General features: G+C 43.5%; 1 protein-coding gene across 1 annotated transcript in view; it reads right to left on the bottom strand.

The window, feature by feature from the left end:
* Positions 1–19914, bottom strand: part of LOC147748034 (cytochrome P450 2D6-like) — a 260715-nt gene that overhangs the window by 145032 nt on the left and 95769 nt on the right. The window contains exon 2 of the mRNA XM_086958064.1: positions 17558–17729. Coding sequence (XP_086814190.1) covers positions 17558–17729 — 172 coding nt within the window. The remainder of the gene's footprint in view (positions 1–17557; positions 17730–19914) is intronic.

The following is a 19914-nucleotide window of genomic DNA, read 5'->3' as shown; positions in this document are numbered from 1 at the left end:
ACTTACCAGTCTCCCATCAAGCCCATGGACTGAACAATGGCATTCACCTATTCCTCCCAGGCAGTCGCAAAGGTGGCCCATGAGGATCACCTCTTGACTTGAGGGCCGCGAGTAGGGGTGGGTGGAATTTTGCAAAATTGCCTTTCGCAAAATTATGCGAAACGGAAAAAGTCTCAGCGAACGCGTGGAATATCACGTGCTCACAGAGATTTCGGGGGCAGGGCTTCTTTGCGAGTTCACATGCCTCTCTTGCGTTTATAAAAGGTCAGAGACCAATCAGAGCAGCAGATGAGGAGAAAAAAGCTCCTGGTCACAGGAACAAACTGCATGCGGATTGCGCTCGTGAAAGTCAAGGATGCCAAGGCCTCCATCAAGCATCCTGTTGAGCTTTACTTTTTGCGATTGGAACATCGTGCCAGAATGAATCCTGCCCTCCATATTTATCCAAGAAGACGCCACCATTTTGTGCGATACCTCTACTCAACTGGAGTACTTTCTACTGGCTAATCAGTAAGTGCTACCTCGTTGGGTAAATGTATAGTGCTTTACTGCTTTTCACACACTACAGCTGTGTAAAGGGCCAGAATAGTTGTCTCCCGTGACCATGTGGGTGTAACTCTGCCATCGTGCTGAAGGGCGCCAGGGTCCCTTGAGAGAGCGGTCCATCATAGTGGGTAAAGGGCGGGAAGACTGTGCCCACCACTAGTGTGTGCTGGGGCCAAACGGGCGGGCTTCTATGCAAGTTCACATGCCTCTCGTGTTTATAAAAGGTCAGAGACCGATCAGAGCAGCAGATGAGGAGAAAGGTGCACCTGGTCACAGGAACTGCACGGGGACTGCACTCGTGAAAGTTAAGGATGCAAATGCCTCCATCAAGCATCACAGCTCATTTTCGAGGGTAGATATGGGGAGAAAGCACACCTGCCCAGCCTCGACAAACCTCACGATTTCTTTGGGCTGATTATTAAGTTACTTAATTTGAGCTTAAACTTGGGCACCTGCTTTATTTATATCTGGACTGTGTGTGCTTCCTGTTGAGCTTTCATTTTTGTGACAGGAGCATCTTGCCATAATGAATCATGGCCTGCATTTTAATCCAAGAAGACGCTACCGTTTAGTTCGATACCGCTACTCAACTGGAGTACTTTCTACTGGGTAAATGTATAGTGCTTTTCCCACACTACAGCTGCGTAAAGGGCCAGAAGAGGTGTCTCCAGTGACCATGTGTGTGTGTAACTTTGCCATCGTCCCTTGAGTGAGCTGTCCATCATAGTGGGTAAAGGGCGGGAAGATGGTGCACACTGCTATTGTGTGGGGCGCAGCCAAACGGGCGGGTTTCTATGCGAGTTCACATGCCTCTCCTGTTTATAATAGGTCGAGACCGATCAGAGAAGCAGATGAGGAGAAAGAAGCTCCTGGTCACAGGAACTGCAAGGGGATTGCGCTCGTGAAAGTCAAGGATGCAAAGGCCTCACAGTTCATTTTCGAGGATAGATATGGGGAGAAAGCAAACCTTCCCAGCCTCAACAAAGCTCACAATTTGTTTGGGCTGATTAATGAGTTACTGAATTTGAGCTTAAACTCGGGCACCTGCTTTATTTATATCTGTACGTGCTTCCTGTTGAGCTTTAATTTGTGTGACAGGAGCACTGTGCCAGAAAGAATCCTGCCCTGCATATTATCAACAAAGATGCTTTCGTTCAGCCGTGGATTGGGGAAGTTTTGACATTTTGCATTCTGCGCGGAATGCGAAAATGCCACCCACCACTAGCCGTGAGTTGGTGCCTGGAGGACAGTTTCTTTACTTGCATCTTAAGGTTATGCCTCCTCTTTCTGATGTCCTCCTTCGTAAGGACAGTGCTCACTACAGCATTCACTTTGTTGACAATCTTGTCACACATAGCATTTGTCTAGTTTGGAAAGTTTTTTAGCCTTGTGTTCCAAAGACTTGTGGCTCTACTCTGATGGTTTCATCAAACATAACACCAAACGTAGTGTAAAGAAATTGTGGGTTTCTCACAGGTGACATTTTGGACGTTAACAATAAAGGTGGGCGATTGGGGAAAAAACAGGATACTGTAAACAAAGATTTAAATGGTGATTAAATTGTTAAAAGTGTGTGGAGTATATGTGGAAATAGAGTAGGAGCTTGAAAGGATCTTGAGGTTGCCTGGCAGTTGGTGTATAGGGCAGTAAAGGACCATGGTCTGCGATAAGGGGTACTTTTGAAAGAGATTTGTACCAGGTAAAAGACATCAGCTGTGTTTGAGTTTTAATCATCCTATGGAAAAGCTTTGTGTGCACTTTGGTTCATGGGCTGAGCTTTGGGACTGCCTTGATCCATGCCAGGTATTCTTCGACCACTGTGCACCATGGAAGGACATTTTGGCGCTCAAATTACATGATTTGCAATGCAACACAATTCATGAAGGATAGCTTCCGACTGCCGGGTTCCATACCGATGGCTTTACGACTGCCAGACTTCAAGCAGAACATTTGTCAACTTCTGCGGTTGTAGATGATACCTGCCTGCATCGTATTGCAGTGTTGTTTAGTTCGCGTCCTTGGCAGTTGGACTTGATCCGCGGCCACTGCGTCGGATGGTCTGTCCATCTGGTATCGTAATGAGTGCTTTGGTATTTTTTGTAGCCTAATTTTGCTCTGCAAGCATAATAAAAAAATGGGCAGATTTCCTTATTTCACAGAGTAGTGTCACTCACCCCTAGGCACAAGTTTAAAAGATTGTATTAGGATACTGACCATTAAATGTATTAAAGTGGGACCATGGTATACCCATATGCCTCCAAACTCTCAACTCCTGAATAGTCCCTTTAGTGCAGTGGCTGAAAGTTGACCATCCTCATTTGATAGCCTATGGGCCAGCACAATTACCCATTAAGTTGGTTTTATTGTAGAAGGCTGGCACAAGCCAAAAGACCTAAAATAACATTGAAAAAGTGCACAACATCCTATTCATAATACTTTGCTCTTGTTATTACTGTGTTTGGTGTATTATTCTGACAATTAAAGTATTTGATGAATTTTCATACATATATCTAAGGTAACCCACACCCCCACCAGGCATAGTTTTCTCATCAACAACTTCATTGCAAATGTTGCAGTGATATTATCAATGATATAAACATACATAGTAGAGAAAAATAATTCAAACACATTGTTAAATTCATAGCAAATGGATGAAGCAAGAGGTCCTTTTTTTGCTTATAATGGTTCTTTTATTCAACATTTTCTTATCATTGTTTGACAGTTCAGTACAGCCAACGTGTTTCACTCAACATTTCAGCTTCCTCAGGGCCATAAACAAACAAAATATGCAGTTTCTAGAAATCCATAGTTTCTCCCATTTAGTTCCACAGCTGTGGTGTGGCCTTATTGTCAGTTACGCTCTGAGAAAAAAAATCTTCAGTGATTCCATTAAGCATGTAAATTGAATAAGACGTGGTGCATACACACGGTGTGTACAAAATCAGTATGTGATTTTGTACACACCGTGTATCTACGCCACGTCTTAGCCGAACACTGGCATATGGACTGGGTCATGAGATGATTTGCCCTTGGACTACTTACTCGATTTACAAACAATGCCTGTTCCTATGCTTCTCTTATCAGTTTCCCGGCAACTAAGTACTGTTTCCTTCCACTTTTATGGAACTATTTTTTGTAAGGTTTCGCATGTACAGTGCTTGCGCTGTGCTTCTTTTTATTTTTAAAGTGCTGGAGTTCTGGACTTTTTGGTTCCGTCCAGAGGTGTCAGGGAACAACACCCAAAGACCCCGGAGTTCCACCTGCCTTGGTGCACAAATGAACAGAAACACGGGCTTCTCGATGGTGGCGTCAAAGACCAAAGGTTTATTACTGCAGGGACACAGAAGTCACAGAAACTACGCATGGGCAGTAACCAGGAGCCTGTTCGATTTGTACATAGAGGGTTGCTCCTTATATACTGAAAATTGTGCTCTAGGCAAATATTTCACATGTCAGTACATTCCCAAACCTTTGTGTCTTAAACAATAAATATTTGGCGTTACACAGGAACTGTCGATAATATCTGATGCCAAACATCACGAAGAGGGGTTCCCACTAGTCCATCACAATCCCTTGTCAATATTGCATTCAAGAGCCGGACCGCCTCATCGTAAATTTCGTTACCTCCCCCTAATAAAGGCCCAGAAGGAAAGGAGCAGAGCCAGGTGCAGAAGATAGGAAAGCGGGATAAGAGATGTTTGTGGGTTGTAAATGGGCAAGGCTACCGGCTTCGGCCGCCTAATCATGATCGGGACAATGGACACGAGAACCAGTTCAGGTGGGCTGGCCTCGGGCAGAGGAGGCAGCCTTTGTTGAGTCATGCAGCTACAGCGTGATCTGGTTTAAGGTGTACGTGTCATGAAAGAGGTGAATCTCCGGCTAAGGCTACGTGTCCTTAATCGAAATGAAGTGATCAGAGGTTATTGCGTATGTGAGGGCAAGAAACACAAAATGGAGATCAGCAATGTGTTCATAACAGGAGTGCTCTTGCTCGTATCGTAGCGAAAACACCAGGATATGCTAAATGGATCATTTGCGGTTCGCTGATACTAATATTATGTATTTCCGACAATATTGAAAACACGGGTTCAAATCGTCACGGAACCTCAGACCCTCCTTTTGCCCTTACATAGGCAATTACTCAGTCTATATCAGAGTCTAGTTCTATACTCATCAGGTCAGTGACATGTTGTTGTATCATCATCCTTTCTCGTGCCTTTTCTCCAATTGCAGGTGGTTTCCTAAAACAGGTTGCAGCACAAAGACTGCACAAAGCGGGACCACACTGGATAATCAAGCAACATGAGAATAGGAATACTAAGATGACACCGATGATCATTAGAACCTTCCACCCCCACGCTGAGATCATAGTCCAAAACCACTCCATAAAGGACCAGTTTCCCTCGTCTACATGTATAGAGTCGGAAATCTTGTGTAGCTTAGAGATCGCCTCATAGACTGTCGGAGCATTATTAGGAATAAAGACACAGCAGCTCGATTGGATCATTCTGCATACCCCACCTCGATCTGCAAGTATAACATCTAGAACCATACGGTTCTGCAACGTCATGAGTCTATCCGCCTGAAGCTCAGCTGTCAAATTACTAAGGGCACCAGCAGTTTCGGTAATAGTAGATTCAACTACCCGTGTTAGCTGACGTATGTTTCTACTATTGGCCATAGGCCCCCAGAACGGAAGGAAGCCTTTGAAGAAGTCTCCAGCCTCCTGACCAGCAGTATCTTCCTTGCTGAAGACACCTCTCGCTATTCTGGTTCTGTGGTAATCAGATGAAGCAGTGTATGTCGGAGGCAACAATCGAGCAATATAACATGATCCTGAAAAGTCAGCAGGTAACCATGTATATGCCCGGTCTCGACAAATGAAGTAGGTACCCCTAGCAGTAAGGAAGGCAGGGGAAGAGTTAGCCGGAAACACATAAGTCTCTACGCACTCACTCCTTCCCAGCTGAGCTCTCGTATTTCTCCCGTTACCTTGCAAACAGACCTGACCTCGGTGGGGTACGACCCAGATTGGAGTTGAGCTTTTACGCTTGCTTTCTCCTAAACTAAGGCGATACTCTGAAGTATTCCAACTTAAATACACTCGCAGTTCGTCTCTAGGGTATGATGAAGTATTATTGACATCCTTGATCATGTCAATAATTCCCTGGACTAAAGCTTTGTTGGCAGAGTCATATCTAGTGGAACGTGGTGGACGTGGAGGATAGGTCTCAAGGGCATAAGCAAAGATGGTTTGAAGGGCCTGAAATGATCCATTGTAGCTGAAAGGCAAAACCAGATAGGGAATACCTTTATCCATAGTGTGGGGTATCAAGCCACACACCCAGCAGTCTGTAGTGTTAACTACCAGTTGGTGTTGGTGCAAGAGCTGTACAAAAGTGTTGTTAATGAATTCTGAACGTCGGGCTTGCTCATGTTCAGGAAACGAATGAAAAGAGTGTATAGAAGAAACAGTAGAAGTGGCAGGATCAAGGGGAGGTACTGTAGTAACTGGCACAAAAATCAAATTTATACTAAAAACAGTTCCACCCACCAATGTTGCTAAAACAATCAAGAATGTAATGGCACATTGCATCAGAAAGCATTTGCTATGAAGAATTCTATAAAGTCTGTTTCTGCGAACATAAATCACATTTTCTCGTTGCAGCGCAGGAAGCTCCATCTTCTACAATCCGCTCGCGACCACTGATGATGTGTACGTAGATGAAAATGCCTCTATCAGCCCTGGGAGTTCCCAGAACCAACAGAAAGATCGACCTTGTGTCAGACCCCTGCAGATTCAAACTAGGCACACAGCCACGACCCTACGGCTATCCAGACGGCAAGGCAATTTAAAAAACAATAAACAATAGCAAACTTCCTGGCTGAAGGCAAAAGTTCAATATATCAAAATCACAATATGCAGTTGCCTGCTTTATTTGTCCATGTTACGTTTTCTCAAGTTGTATCTCTGCTTCGCAGGTACTGCCTGGTCGACAAATAGTGTATCACTAGCAGCTGTTGTAGTGTTTAAGTTCGCAGATAGCAAAGTTTCTTCTGATGCTGGAGACAAATGTTCAGTGTTCAAAGGAGTCTTTTCAGGAGTAGAGTCGGATTTTGGAGTATCAGTAATCAATTCGGCATCGCTGAAAGGGATAAACTTCGGTGTGCTTTCAGATTCGGAGGCACCAATTCCCTTCTTCACCCAGTCGTCGTAAGGAAGCGGCAAAGGGACACGCTTAACATGGGACGCGTGCACCCAGTGCTTGCGTCCGGCTACACGAACTGCTGTCCTCGTTGCCAGCAAGATTTGGAAAGGCCCCACAAATCTCGGTTGAAGGTTCTTCGTCCTCGCGAAGTTCTTGATGACAACCAGATCTCCCGGTTTCAGCTGATGCCCTGGACTCTCCGGAGGCTTTGGCAAAGCATCGAAAACCTGTTGATGAATAAGACTCAATTTAGCAGTCAAGTCGTAAAGGTAGTCTATCAACATAGGATATTCTAGAGAATTAAATTCCTTAGGCCTTGGCACACCCCAGATATTTGCTGGGCGGCCAAAGACTATCTCGTAAGGGCTAAGCCCCACTCTAGAATGTACAGTTGCTCTCGTTGATAACAAAGCCAAAGGAAGTGCGTCTGGCCAGGCTAAACCTGTGGATGCTTGTATTTTAGCTATTTTCAGCTTGAGGGTGCCATTGTAACCCTCCACTAAACCAGCAGACTGGGGATGGTTTGCACTGTGAAATTTCTGTTTCAGCCCTAGGCCTGCACACACACTCTGCATAACTTTCCCTATAAACTCACTTCCGTTATCCGACCATACAATCCGTGGCATTCCAAATCTAGGGAAATATTCTTTGAGAAGAATTTTGGCAGTGGATAAGGCAGTATTGTCCTTCAGTGGATATGCTTCTATCCACCTGGAAAAAGCACAAACTACCACTAGGACATATTTTAAATTATTACAGCGGTCCATGTGAATGAAGTCTGACTGAATCACTTCGAAAGGGCAGGAAGGAGGAGCGAAATGACCAGCAGGAGTTGGAGTTCCCTTGCCAGGATTATGCATCAGGCATACCATACAGTTTTTCACCACTCTTTCTGCACACTTACTTATTCCCTCATTTTTCCAGACTGGAGCCAACATCTTACAGATACCTTTAGAACTTATATGTGCTACTCCATGCGCCATCATCACCACTGCAAGCACATACGCATCGGGCAACATCCAACGCTGTTGTTCCGACAAATCAATCCAACACCCACTTGAATCCAACTTACCCGTACTTTCTCTCCAGGCACGCTTTTCCTCCTCAGTTGCTTCTTTCTGAATCTCTTTCACACTTTCCACTGTATCCTCACACATTCCAGACTCGGAAATCCATCTTGCAGACGTAGCAACATACATTCTACTCATCACATCTCTAGCTGTCTGTTTAGCGGTTTCATCAGCAAAAGCATTCCCACGACCAACATCATCCGTGATTGCTTTATGAGCACTGCATTTCACAATTGCAACTTCAATCGGCAAGGTTAGAGATTCCAACAAGTCGTTAACTAGCTGACCATGTTGAATCTTAGTCCCATGGGACGTAATGAAACCTCTTTCTCTCCACAAACGGCCAAAACTATGGGCCACGCCAAATGCGTACTGACTATCTGTAAACACATTTACTCTCTTTCCCTCAGCTAAAACACATGCTCTTGTTAGGGCTATTAATTCTGCAGCTTGGGCAGAATTCTGACTCACTCTTGCAGTCTCCACAATCGTCTTCAAAGTTGTTACTGCGTAAGCAGCAGTCACATCACCATTCTCCAATTTAAAACATGACCCGTCCACATACAGCGTACCATCTGGATCTGATAATGGAGTATCCCTCAAGTCAATGCGTCCTTTTGTCTCTTCCTCCGTTTTAAAACAGCAATCATGTGGCTCGGAATCACTCGACTCTTGATTAGCCGGCAACAGCGTTGCTGGATTCAATACATTACATCTTTTGATCTGAATATGACTCGCTAGTAATGTCAGCTCGTAACCAGATAATCTTGCACTAGTAAGGTGTTGTGTCTTCGTTCGGTTAATGAGTGTGTCCACTGCATGAGGAACCATGACCACTAGCATGTTGTTCATCACCAAACCAGCAGATTGTCGAATGGAAGCCGCAGCTGCCGCTGTAGCCCTCAAACAACTAGGTAACGCTCTGGCTACCGGATCCAATGTTGATGAAAAATACGCACAAGGGCGTTGTTTATCACCAAATTTCTGTGTCAGAACACTCAACCCGCAACCTTCTCTCTCGTGAACGTATAGCGTGAATGGCTTACTGTAATCGGGTGTACCCAATACAGGAGCTGAACACAATGCTTTTCGTAACTCAGAAAAGCTCTCTTGACATTCATCAGACCACGGTACCGGACTCGGAACATTTTTCCCAGTCAAGGCTACCAATGGTTTCGCTAACAGAGAAAAATTCGGAATCCACTGCCTACAGTAAGAGGTAATACCTAAAAAGGCACGTACTTCTCTCTGTGTGCGTGGAACACTCATCTGTGTAATTGCTTTTATTCTTTCTGGGGTCAACTTCCTTCCCTCCTTTGACAAGAGATGACCTAGGTAGGTCACTTCTTGGCAGCAGTATTGCATTTTGGAAGGTGACACCTTGTGATTCAAATCAGACAAATGATGCAATAATGAAATTGTAGCTGCTTTGCAAGTTTCCTTGTCATCGGCAGCCACTAGAAGATCGTCTACGTACTGTACTAGGGCAGAACCTGGAGGAAGGACAAAAGAATCTAACTGACTTTTTAATGCTTGACTATAAATAGACGGACTTTCACAGTAGCCCTGTGGAGCGCGTTTAAATCTGAAACTTCGACCTCCTAGACAGAAACCGAAAATATCCCTGCTTTCCTCGGCTATCGGAATGCTGAAAAAGGCATTTTTCAAGTCGATGACTGAGAACCAAGTGGCGCTAGCAGGAATCAATGTTAACAAGGCAGTAATGTCTGGAACCACAGGAAACTGCGGAACCACAATCTTATTAACTTCTCTAAGGTCTATGACAAACCTGTACACTGGAGGTTTTGTAGGATCAGTTCGTTTCAGAATCGGCAATACAGGACTGTTACAGACATTTCCTCGAGTTTCTTCAACCACACCTTTCTTAATTAAATCTTGCACAATCAATAAAAGTGCACGCTCACCTTCACTAGATATTTTGTATTGAGGAATTCGTGGAAATTTTACATTTGCTTTCAAAGTTACTACATAGGGTGGTATTTCTAAAAGGCCTACATCATTAGGACCAGTCGCCCAAAGAGAATCAGGGAGTGAACACAGCTCTGGCGGGAGTGCATCCATTGACAAGTACATCGGAGAGGTGATTCTTTTACCCAATGTAAGCTGTACCCCTTCCGGAGAACAGTACAATGTCGCATATAGCCGTTTTAACAAGTCTAAACCAAGCAGATTTTCATTACAATCTGTCGTCAAAATCAAGGGTGCTTTCAATTGACACGGTCCAACAGAAATAGACAAAGGACCAGATATCGGGTTGTAAACAGGGGCGCCTGAAAAACCTACAGAAACATTTGTTGAGCCGGACAAAGGTGCGCCAGGGAGTTTCGCATGAATGATTGAACTTTTTGCGGCACCAGTATCCAACAGAAACGGTTCGACTATGCCTGATGTTGCTACTGCGACATAAGGCCCACTCTGATCCACTGGAACTGATACTACTCCCTCTCTCTGTCCATGGCTGTCCTAGTACCCATTTTGCTGAAATCCCTCATCCACTTCACAATAGTCTTCAACAAGATATTGCTGAGATCTATTCTGCTGAGCTGACTGTCCATTTCGTTGATCAAAGTGATTAGGGGTTCGGGTTTTGCACCACCTACTTGCTGACCATCCGCTGCAGTGATAGCTGCCCAATCACCACCTAAGGCTACTTGATGATCCTCCCTACGAATTTTAGCCCACACTGGTTGTGGAACTACATTTCCAAATAACATATCGATGTCCGCTAAGTTCATTATACAAGCCTCAACTGTCTGTGTTAATTCCTTGTAATATCCAGCAGGATTCTTGCGCGGATCTGGCAAGGCCTGTTTCACCGCTAGCACTTCAGCTCGCTTCCACGGAATGTGTATCCACACTCGTTGGAACTGTGCTGGAGCAGCAGCAATACCCGCATTATCATCACGTTGTATTGCTTCGCGCCAGATTGGAGGAACCTCCCTCATAGGATATTGGCGACTTAGCTTCATTTTACCTTTTTCTAAATCTCTCGGCGAACGAAGAGATGGATCATTCCTAAAACTTAGAATAAGTTCCATCGCTTCTTTTATATTATCACCCACTATCATTCCAGCAGCAAACTCTTTTTGAATTTTAATTAAATCTTCCAAGTCTGATTCAACATCATCTTCCTCTATGTCCTCACGTAATAACGAGCACATCTCATCAAAGACGTACCGTTGCGTTGGTTCCTTCCACTGCATAAACGTGTCTAACACATCTCTCGTACTATATCTTCTACTCTTCGAAATCCATCTGAGAGCCGTGGAATCTAAAATTCCCCGTTCTTCAGTACTTGGTAGCTGACTACGTCTCTGAACAGAATCAGAAGTAGGAGTCTTAATTAAAGATTTATATAAAGGAGACAGTATATTAGACACAGAATCAGTGATTCTTCGACGAACAGAAAGTGGAGTTAACACACTTGCGGACGTAGAGAACACAGTAGAGGTAGGAACAGATAGCGAGGCAGTAGGAGTATCGAGAAAAATAGTTTGTGAAGTAGTAGGTGTAAGCGAGACAGACACAGGTATAGAAGTCGGCAACCCAGGAAGAGGAGGAGCCGTAGGAATATTCACATTAACCACAGAAGGTACAGGAACTTGATTCTGAGGGGCAGGAACACCAGGTTGTCCAGCAACCGGCAATTGAACATTCGGTACAAGTGGAGCCGTAGCACCTTGTGCATACGGTGGAGGTGACCGTAACAGATAAGACAACAGAGGATCGTTTTCGGGGTCCTCCAGTATCTTAGCTGTTTTCGATGGCAAGGCAGGATAGCACTTGTCAATCGCTAAGTTATGCTCTCTAATGGCCACCTCAATAGCCTTTTCGCACTCATTATCTTGCAGCTGTTTAGTCGCTTGCTCTAGAGTTAACTCTTCTTTCTCTTTCAGTTCTTTCTTCAACCTTTTCATTTCTCTCTGTTTGGATTCTTTTCGCCAGTAACGGAAAGAATCAAACATTGCCGGCCGGGCTTTCTTCCTAAACAATTTCGCTTCTAAGTTGTCGAGAATCTCGGGTTCAAAACTACCATGCAGTGGCCAACTAAGGACACCATCCTTTTTAGTATAGCGGACCCACACCTCATTATAGGATATAGGACCCACACCGTGTTTACAATATAAGTCATATAGGGGAGTCCCAATCGGAGGAACCAGACAAGAGTCCTCCAATCGTGAGTCACGGTTGCAACCAAAACAAGACAACATTTTCCGACTTACCATTTTCAGTCCTGAACACAAAACAAACAAAACACGGAACAAATATGTGCACTCGAACCAAGAACTTAGGCCTACCAAAACGAACTGATGTATCGATACCCAAACTGAACCAAAATAGATTATCGTAACTAGAACAACTAGTGATAATCCTACAAAACCAGACCAAACCAAGAACCGATCAAGGATTTTTAACAATCCTCACAAAGTAACCAGCTAGCTATCACTAAATACTTAACTGAGGCACTGAAGACGTCACCAAGGAGAAACCCGTCACGTTTCGCTGTACTGAGGGCTGCACCTCGGGTCCAAGACAGGGCGACGGTCAAGGCAACGGCCCACTGCAGCCGTCCTGAACGGGAAACCCTCGTGGAAGAGAACTTCGGGCCACTTTTGCGATATGCCGGGATCGATGAAGTGGGGCGCCTCCCTCAGGAATCTTCACACGAAGCTTCTCGAACTCTTCAGGCTTTTGGACCGGTACCGAATGACGTCGCCCCACGTTGGGCGCCAATTGGAGTTCTGGACTTTTTGGTTCCGTCCAGAGGTGTCAGGGAACAACACCCAAAGACCCCGGAGTTCCACCTGCCTTGGTGCGCAAATGAACAGAAACACGGGCTTCTCGATGGTGGCGTCAAAGACCAAAGGTTTATTACTGCAGGGACACAGAAGTCACAGAAACTACGCATGGGCAGTAACCAGGAGCCTGTTCGATTTGTACATAGAGGGTTGCTCCTTATATACTGAAAATTGTGCTCTAGGCAAATATTTCACATGTCAGTACATTCCCAAACCTTTGTGTCTTAAACAATAAATATTTGGCGTTACACAGGAACTGTCGATAATATCTGATGCCAAACATCACGAAGAGGGGTTCCCACTAGTCCATCACAATCCCTTGTCAATATTGCATTCAAGAGCCGGACCGCCTCATCGTAAATTTCGTTACCTCCCCCTAATAAAGGCCCAGAAGGAAAGGAGCAGAGCCAGGTGCAGAAGATAGGAAAGCGGGATAAGAGATGTTTGTGGGTTGTAAATGGGCAAGGCTACCGGCTTCGGCCGCCTAATCATGATCGGGACAATGGACACGAGAACCAGTTCAGGTGGGCTGGCCTCGGGCAGAGGAGGCAGCCTTTGTTGAGTCATGCAGCTACAGCGTGATCTGGTTTAAGGTGTACGTGTCATGAAAGAGGTGAATCTCCGGCTAAGGCTACGTGTCCTTAATCGAAATGAAGTGATCAGAGGTTATTGCGTATGTGAGGGCAAGAAACACAAAATGGAGATCAGCAATGTGTTCATAACAGGAGTGCTCTTGCTCGTATCGTAGCGAAAACACCAGGATATGCTAAATGGATCATTTGCGGTTCGCTGATACTAATATTATGTATTTCCGACAATATTGAAAACACGGGTTCAAATCGTCACGGAACCTCAGAGCTGGCATTTCTGTTCAAAGGTTTTTGTCATCCGATCCACTGTCTTTAATTGGTTTAAGTGATTTCTGTTTGACTCAAGATATAAATGTTATTCTCTACACGGAACACATCGGTTTCCAAGCCTTACTTTCAGCTCTCTGCTATTTCAATCCTAGAATCACAGACTACCAGAAGATCATCGAAATGGTGAATGCCATCTTTTGGCTCTACCGCCACCCCCTGGGCACAAGTAGTCATCACTTCAGTACTCGTATTGTCGTAAGGATTCACAAGTCGGCCGACTGTACTTCTCCAACAGTTTCAATGGTGAGGCTAGGCAGTCCGTGTAATATTAGAATCCCTTAATAAAATGAAATAAGATTTGAATATTGATCCGATGGTGTATGTGCCTCCTCTGTGCTCACCCCCCCCCCCGAGAAGTTCCTTACCAACCCCAAATGTCAAAGTCTATTTCACACTGTTAAGCAGACAGGATTTTCTATATTGAACATCCAGAATATAATGTACTGCTGTTTATTACTCCAACCCTGCATGCAGTATCTAAAAAGCAGCTCAATCTACACTTGGGTCCAACGTACCAGCACCCCACCCCCAACAAAATTCCCAGGGCCTCATTTATGAGGCCTTGCGTCAGTTTTGCGCTGCTGAATCGTCACTTTTTGTGACGCATCGGCGGCGTAAAACATGCGCCTTGTTGCGCCATATTTAAAAAGTGACGCATCTAGGTATATGCGTCACTTTTTAAACCCCTGCGCCACATTATACCTGCGTCAGGTATAATGTATGCAGAGGGGGCGTTCCCCCGCAAAAGCCTCGTAATAGTGACGCAGTGAAATCTATGAGATTTCACTGCGTCACTTTTAGGACGCTGTTGCGTCAAAATCTTGCGCCTGCCTCACAGCAGGCGTAAGACTGACGCAAGCCCTTTCACATGGGGCTTTCCCCATGTGAAAGGACGCATTGCTGGAGTTGCGTCACTTTTGTGACACACTCCAGCAATGCGTCACTTTTGCGCTTCCAGATACGTCAGAAATACTGACGTATCTGTAACTCCTTGCGACATGATGCGTCATACATTAAATATGACGCATCATTGGTGTCGCAAGGAGTGCGCAGTGAAAAGTGACGCATCGCTGTTTTCACGCAGCGATGCGTCACTTTTCATAAATGAGGCCCCCAGTCCCTGCCTTCCAGTAATAAATACATGTGCTAACTGAGGCAACTTAATTTATCTTGTGGGTGCTATAAAGGTGCTTAATGTTTGTTTCCATATTTAAAAAAGCCTCTTAATTTCATTGTGAACAGCTTTGGTCGGGAACGGGGGGCAAGGGTTACACCATTCAGTCCCGGATAACCCACCCATAATAATATGGGTGAGGGGGTTTGCAGGTGCGCTGTACAAGCACCCATGATATAAAACTCAAGAAACACCCATCATCTCACGTTTTGTCACAGATTTTTAGCTTATGTGTTTTAAGCCAGGCCTATATTACATTGGCTATGCTCCATTGAGAGACCCTCCCTCAGTTTTTTTATCCCACTTAAAGCCCTGTCCTTGACAAAATACATTACACATGCTTCATGACACAGCTGGTCCTTTCAGGGCCCGAGGTGGGCTGTCCTCTATTGGAGAGCAAATTCACGCCTAATCTTTTGTTCTTGGCTTTGTTCTTTGCTGGCGTCTTCCTCCTTGAACAGGAACTTACAATGACATAATGACCTTCTACTTCATCTGCATTTATCATTCCGTAACTTCAGTCTGTTAGTATGCAACGTATTTCCCGTATGTGTCCATATGAGGCTATTAGTGGTGCAAGGTTGATGGTTTTGTGGTTGTTAGAGCTTCCCACTGTACACAGTGACACTTTTGTTAGCTTTACAAAAATATATCATTGTTTTGCTGATCGTAATTTGTCCTAGCACTTTTTGGACTGTGCTGCATAGTCCTATGATTCATGTTTATCTCAGCACTATACCCATATATTTAGTTTGGGAAATTTTTAAGACACTTTTTCTGAAACACCCTACCATAACTACCTCCAAATTATATTGCCCACATATCCCAATGTCTATTTTACACTTCTTTTGTATTGTGTTATCGTTTACCAAAAATAAAAAAATATTGTCAATCATTTGGGCGAAACCTAATTATAAATGACAGCTGCTTCTGAATTTCTTTAAGAGTGCATTGAGGCGCTGCCTCTGTGTTAATCTGAATGTTGCTTCACATTACTTTTAGTATTTATTAGTATGTGTGATATCTCTGAAACCCAGCTTGCTACCCATGATTGGTTATAATTTACATATTGGTGCAACGAGGGAATTGTTATATTGGCACATAGGCTTCATCTTGTCGCTACCTGTGAACTACTTTATGTTTGAATCTACTGGTCCTTTCCCCAGATCTCTGATTAACTTCTCATGCTGAATCGGAGTTCCTGACCTGCTTTCTCCTTTGCATTATGCTACCTGTAGTTTTGCTTCTCTCTTTAAATTGCAGGGCAGCCAGTGGTAGAGCACAACATCCAAAAAGAGAAATAAACAAGCTAATTAGACCCGAAATGGGGCAACATGAGATCTCTGCTCTCCTGCGTGAATGCATTGTGTGATGATCCATTACTGATACATTATTTTATCTCCTTCTCTCTCAGTTCCCTGGGCTATCAAAACCAGAGGAGCAAGAAAAATTCTGAATGTCTTGCCTTCCACAAATCAGCGTATTAATACTTACCCCCATCATGGGGACTACACACATTTCTTCTTGGCGCTATTGGTATGTTCAGCTCTGCTCAGTGCCCTCTCTACTTTGCTCCATAACTGAGAAGTGAAGGGAATTACCTGTTACATGGAAGAGACTGGAAGTTGCCCTAGCAGCCCATTTCCATTGGAGGTAAATAAGCGCAAAACTGGCCCAACAGGCATTGCGCACCCACCGAGTCGTACTGAGACCACCTGACTTATCTCAAGTCAACATATTCCGGGGATTTTATAAAGCGCCAACATGTCAACTTGTGGTCACTACAGAGGGCTGAAGGGATAGGCAAAAGAGTAAGGGCTGGTAAAGTCCTGTTGGATGTCAGCTCTGACACCCCTGTGCAGTATCCCTGTATCGCTATCAAGCTTGTACTAAATTGTGGTTGGCTTTTGTACTCCTACGACCCTCCATTAATCAGAGAAACAGAGTACAGTTCACAGAGCCCCTGCAGTCTTTTCTGGCTCGCTGTTACTATACAACACTGGGGTACTTTTATTTTTAATGACTCTCTTCCTCCCCAAACATATAAATGGGTGTACTAGCATTCATGTAATAACTACACCACGTGTTGTCAACATTACATTTATTTTAATAACTCTCTTCTTCCGCTTGATGCATAGGAATGTATGCCTAGGCATTTATGCGATAAACACACCATTCATTTATACCACTGGCGAGACATCCAAATATGGTCCCGGAATCTCGCATGCGCATGAAATCGGTAACTTTGATAATTTTTTATTACTAAAGATGTCTTTTCTTTAAGGATAGCTTGTAGGAGGAAGGTGACTCAACCAATACTTATTTGTCAGTTATCACCCATTTGCATTGCTACCTATTTCCCCCACCACACTGTTTATGTGTTGCTGGACAACATGTAAAAAAACATTGGCAAACCCAATTGAGGTTGCATAGGCGAAACCAATTGGTATTGCCAATGCTTGTTTAGTTTAGGAATGGATGAGAAAAGACCTTGTGATTATTTATAGATGGGAAAGTTTTTTGGATTGCAAAAACACCCACTTCAACCCATCTCTGGAATGCCCACTCCATGTCGATGGTAATAAATATGTATCTTTAGTTTCATGAAAATCTTTGCATGAGTGATCTCTTTTAAGAGTGTAAAACCAACTTATTTGAATCCCAATAGTAATATTACACTGGTAAACAGGGTATATAGCTTTGTGAATCCAGACCCAGACAGCTTAGAGATGTGACAGATGGTGATAGTTATACTGACAGCAACATTTTTGTTGACCAGTTCCAAAACTCCCTACAGCTATGGATTGTGGGCACATACCTGAACTATTCTCCTTAAAACCATGCTTTTGTAACGTTATGAAAAAAGGACGATCAGACGTGTCGTCGGATTTGGTAATCAGTCCCTCCTTTACTGACTCGAACCCACTGATGATCACCATGTTTGTCCAGCAGAACTGTAAGCTGAAGACATCTCCATATTTCTTCCTGAGCTGCAATAAAGAGAGGGAGGAAAAATGAGGAAAGGGCATTAGGGTCAGAACACAAACAATATTGAATGGTTCTATGGCATGTCCTTAGTTTTTGTCATGGTGGAAGAGGTGGTGATGTGTGTCACCAACACCAGTGCATATCTGTTGTGTTGCATTTTGCTGTGGTGGTGATGTGTTGTGTTTTTGTTGTGTTATAATAGGGTTGTTGTATTTGTCTTTTGTTGTGTTGTGCAGTTATGTTTCTGTTGTGTTGTTCTTTCGGTTCGAGTTATGCTATTGTTTTTTTTTTATTTGAACTTTGTAATTACATTAGATTTAGATACAAATGCTGCTACTATCGAGCCAAATGCAACACATGACTTTGAAGTTCCAACGACTAACAACTATTTCCCACTGTCTAAGGTGGCAAAATACCACTGTTGCAGTTCTTTAACTATTTAAGACATCAGTCTGTTCAAACCAGTGGCAGAGAATTATTTTAAATGTGACAGATTCCAAGGTTAAAAAAAATTACCATTCTGTAAGCCAGAGCAGGACTTATTAAATGAATTATTTACTTTGGCCTCAGAGCTTGTATTCGCAGATCTGTTCTGAAAGCTTGCATCAAGGGGAATTTGGCCCCCTCGGACATGTATCACGTCTGATAAACAATGAAGCAAAGTTGCAGTTATGTGATGGCTTGTACTTAACAGAGACGCTGCAAACTTCGCAATTATATCATATCAAAAATATGCTTCGAGCCAACAGAAGACATGGGAAGGGGTGTCAGAGGGAAAACTGCATTAAAAACAGAAGGCTGAACAAACAGGAAGTGCAGTGCAGCTAAGGTGCACAGGGGACAGCAAGAATACTCAAACTCTGACCTTTTTCAGCATCAAGAGAACAGCCTCACAAAGAAGTTAGGCGGATGAAAAGGAGTAATTGGGCCTTGGGACACTGATAAGAGCAAACACACATTGAAAATCAGGAAACAATGTGCAACAGCCAATAAAAACGGAGAAAAAGTAAGTGGCAAGCACACAAACCAATAAAAAGTAAGGGCAGGATGTAAGCCCCTTTTACATTTATATTAAACACAATAGATTTCACAAGAACTGTGCAGGTTAAACCCAAAAATGAATGAGATCATGTAAGAAGAATAGAGAAAGCAGTATAGTCCAATTATGACAGGCAACCTCACCTAAAGGGCCACTGATTTCCATGAGGAACTGATGTCCCATAATAGCTCTCATGTTGATAACACTTTCTCTTTACTAACCTATAAAAGCATTTGTTAGACATGGATATTTCTAGGATGTGCATGAGCCCTGCAAAGCAAATATGCATGGACAGTAAAAGCAGCAAGTTGTCCATACCATACTGTGAAAACAGTTATGATATCAACTCCATTAAAGAAATGAATATGTGTGGTGGGAGAACAATGGAAGGGTTTGAGGTGCAGTTAGGAGTGAACTATATCAAGTCAAGGGGATTGTGGTACTACAGTTAAGGATTGTATTTCCCTGTTGAGTCAGCCGAAATGATTTTTGAAGCACATAGATAGGGTCACCAGAGTCATAACCTGAAAATTACTGAAAGCCTACAGCTTGGATGCCTGCAATATCACTAAAGAAAAACATTGTGCATCAAGGTAACTAACTTCAACTTAACCTTTTCAGATTCTGGGTAGCCTCGTGCTGAGGTTCCTTAGTAAATCTTCTTAGTCCATTCCTGTTTCTTAATAGCCCTTTTTGAAATTACTATTTTTGTTACTTAATTTAAACATCCATTCTCTTTGCCTTTTAGTTTATATGTTAAGGAGCTCTTACCAAAAGTCTTTTATGTGGCTACTGAAGGTTATTGTTTGCATTTGACCCAATTGACGGCAAATGGATTAGGGATACCTATTTCCTTATGGAACTATGGTTCTGATGAATGAAACCATTTTACAGTCACAAACGATGCAATGCCAGAATTATAGGGGTTGTAAATAGTAAATTGTATTTGGCTAGGTACTAGACCCGTTTAATGAATCCGAAAAGCCTTTGAAATTTAAAAAAGGGGTTTTACAAATTAGTCCAGTTAGTAAATAGGAAGTTGAGTCAAAGGTATTTTCTCCCCTCATTGTTTTTTTAATGGACTGTATTTGTGCTTTGCAGTCGCATTTGTCGTTATAATCATTGAAAAGTTACTGACACCCTAGGGG

Source organism: Lissotriton vulgaris, chromosome 1_1 (assembly GCF_964263255.1).
Source record: "Lissotriton vulgaris chromosome 1_1, aLisVul1.2, whole genome shotgun sequence".
NCBI lineage: Eukaryota > Metazoa > Chordata > Amphibia > Caudata > Salamandridae > Lissotriton > Lissotriton vulgaris.
Note: the sequence above shows the minus strand (reverse complement) of the source record. Positions and strands in the feature narration are given on the sequence as shown.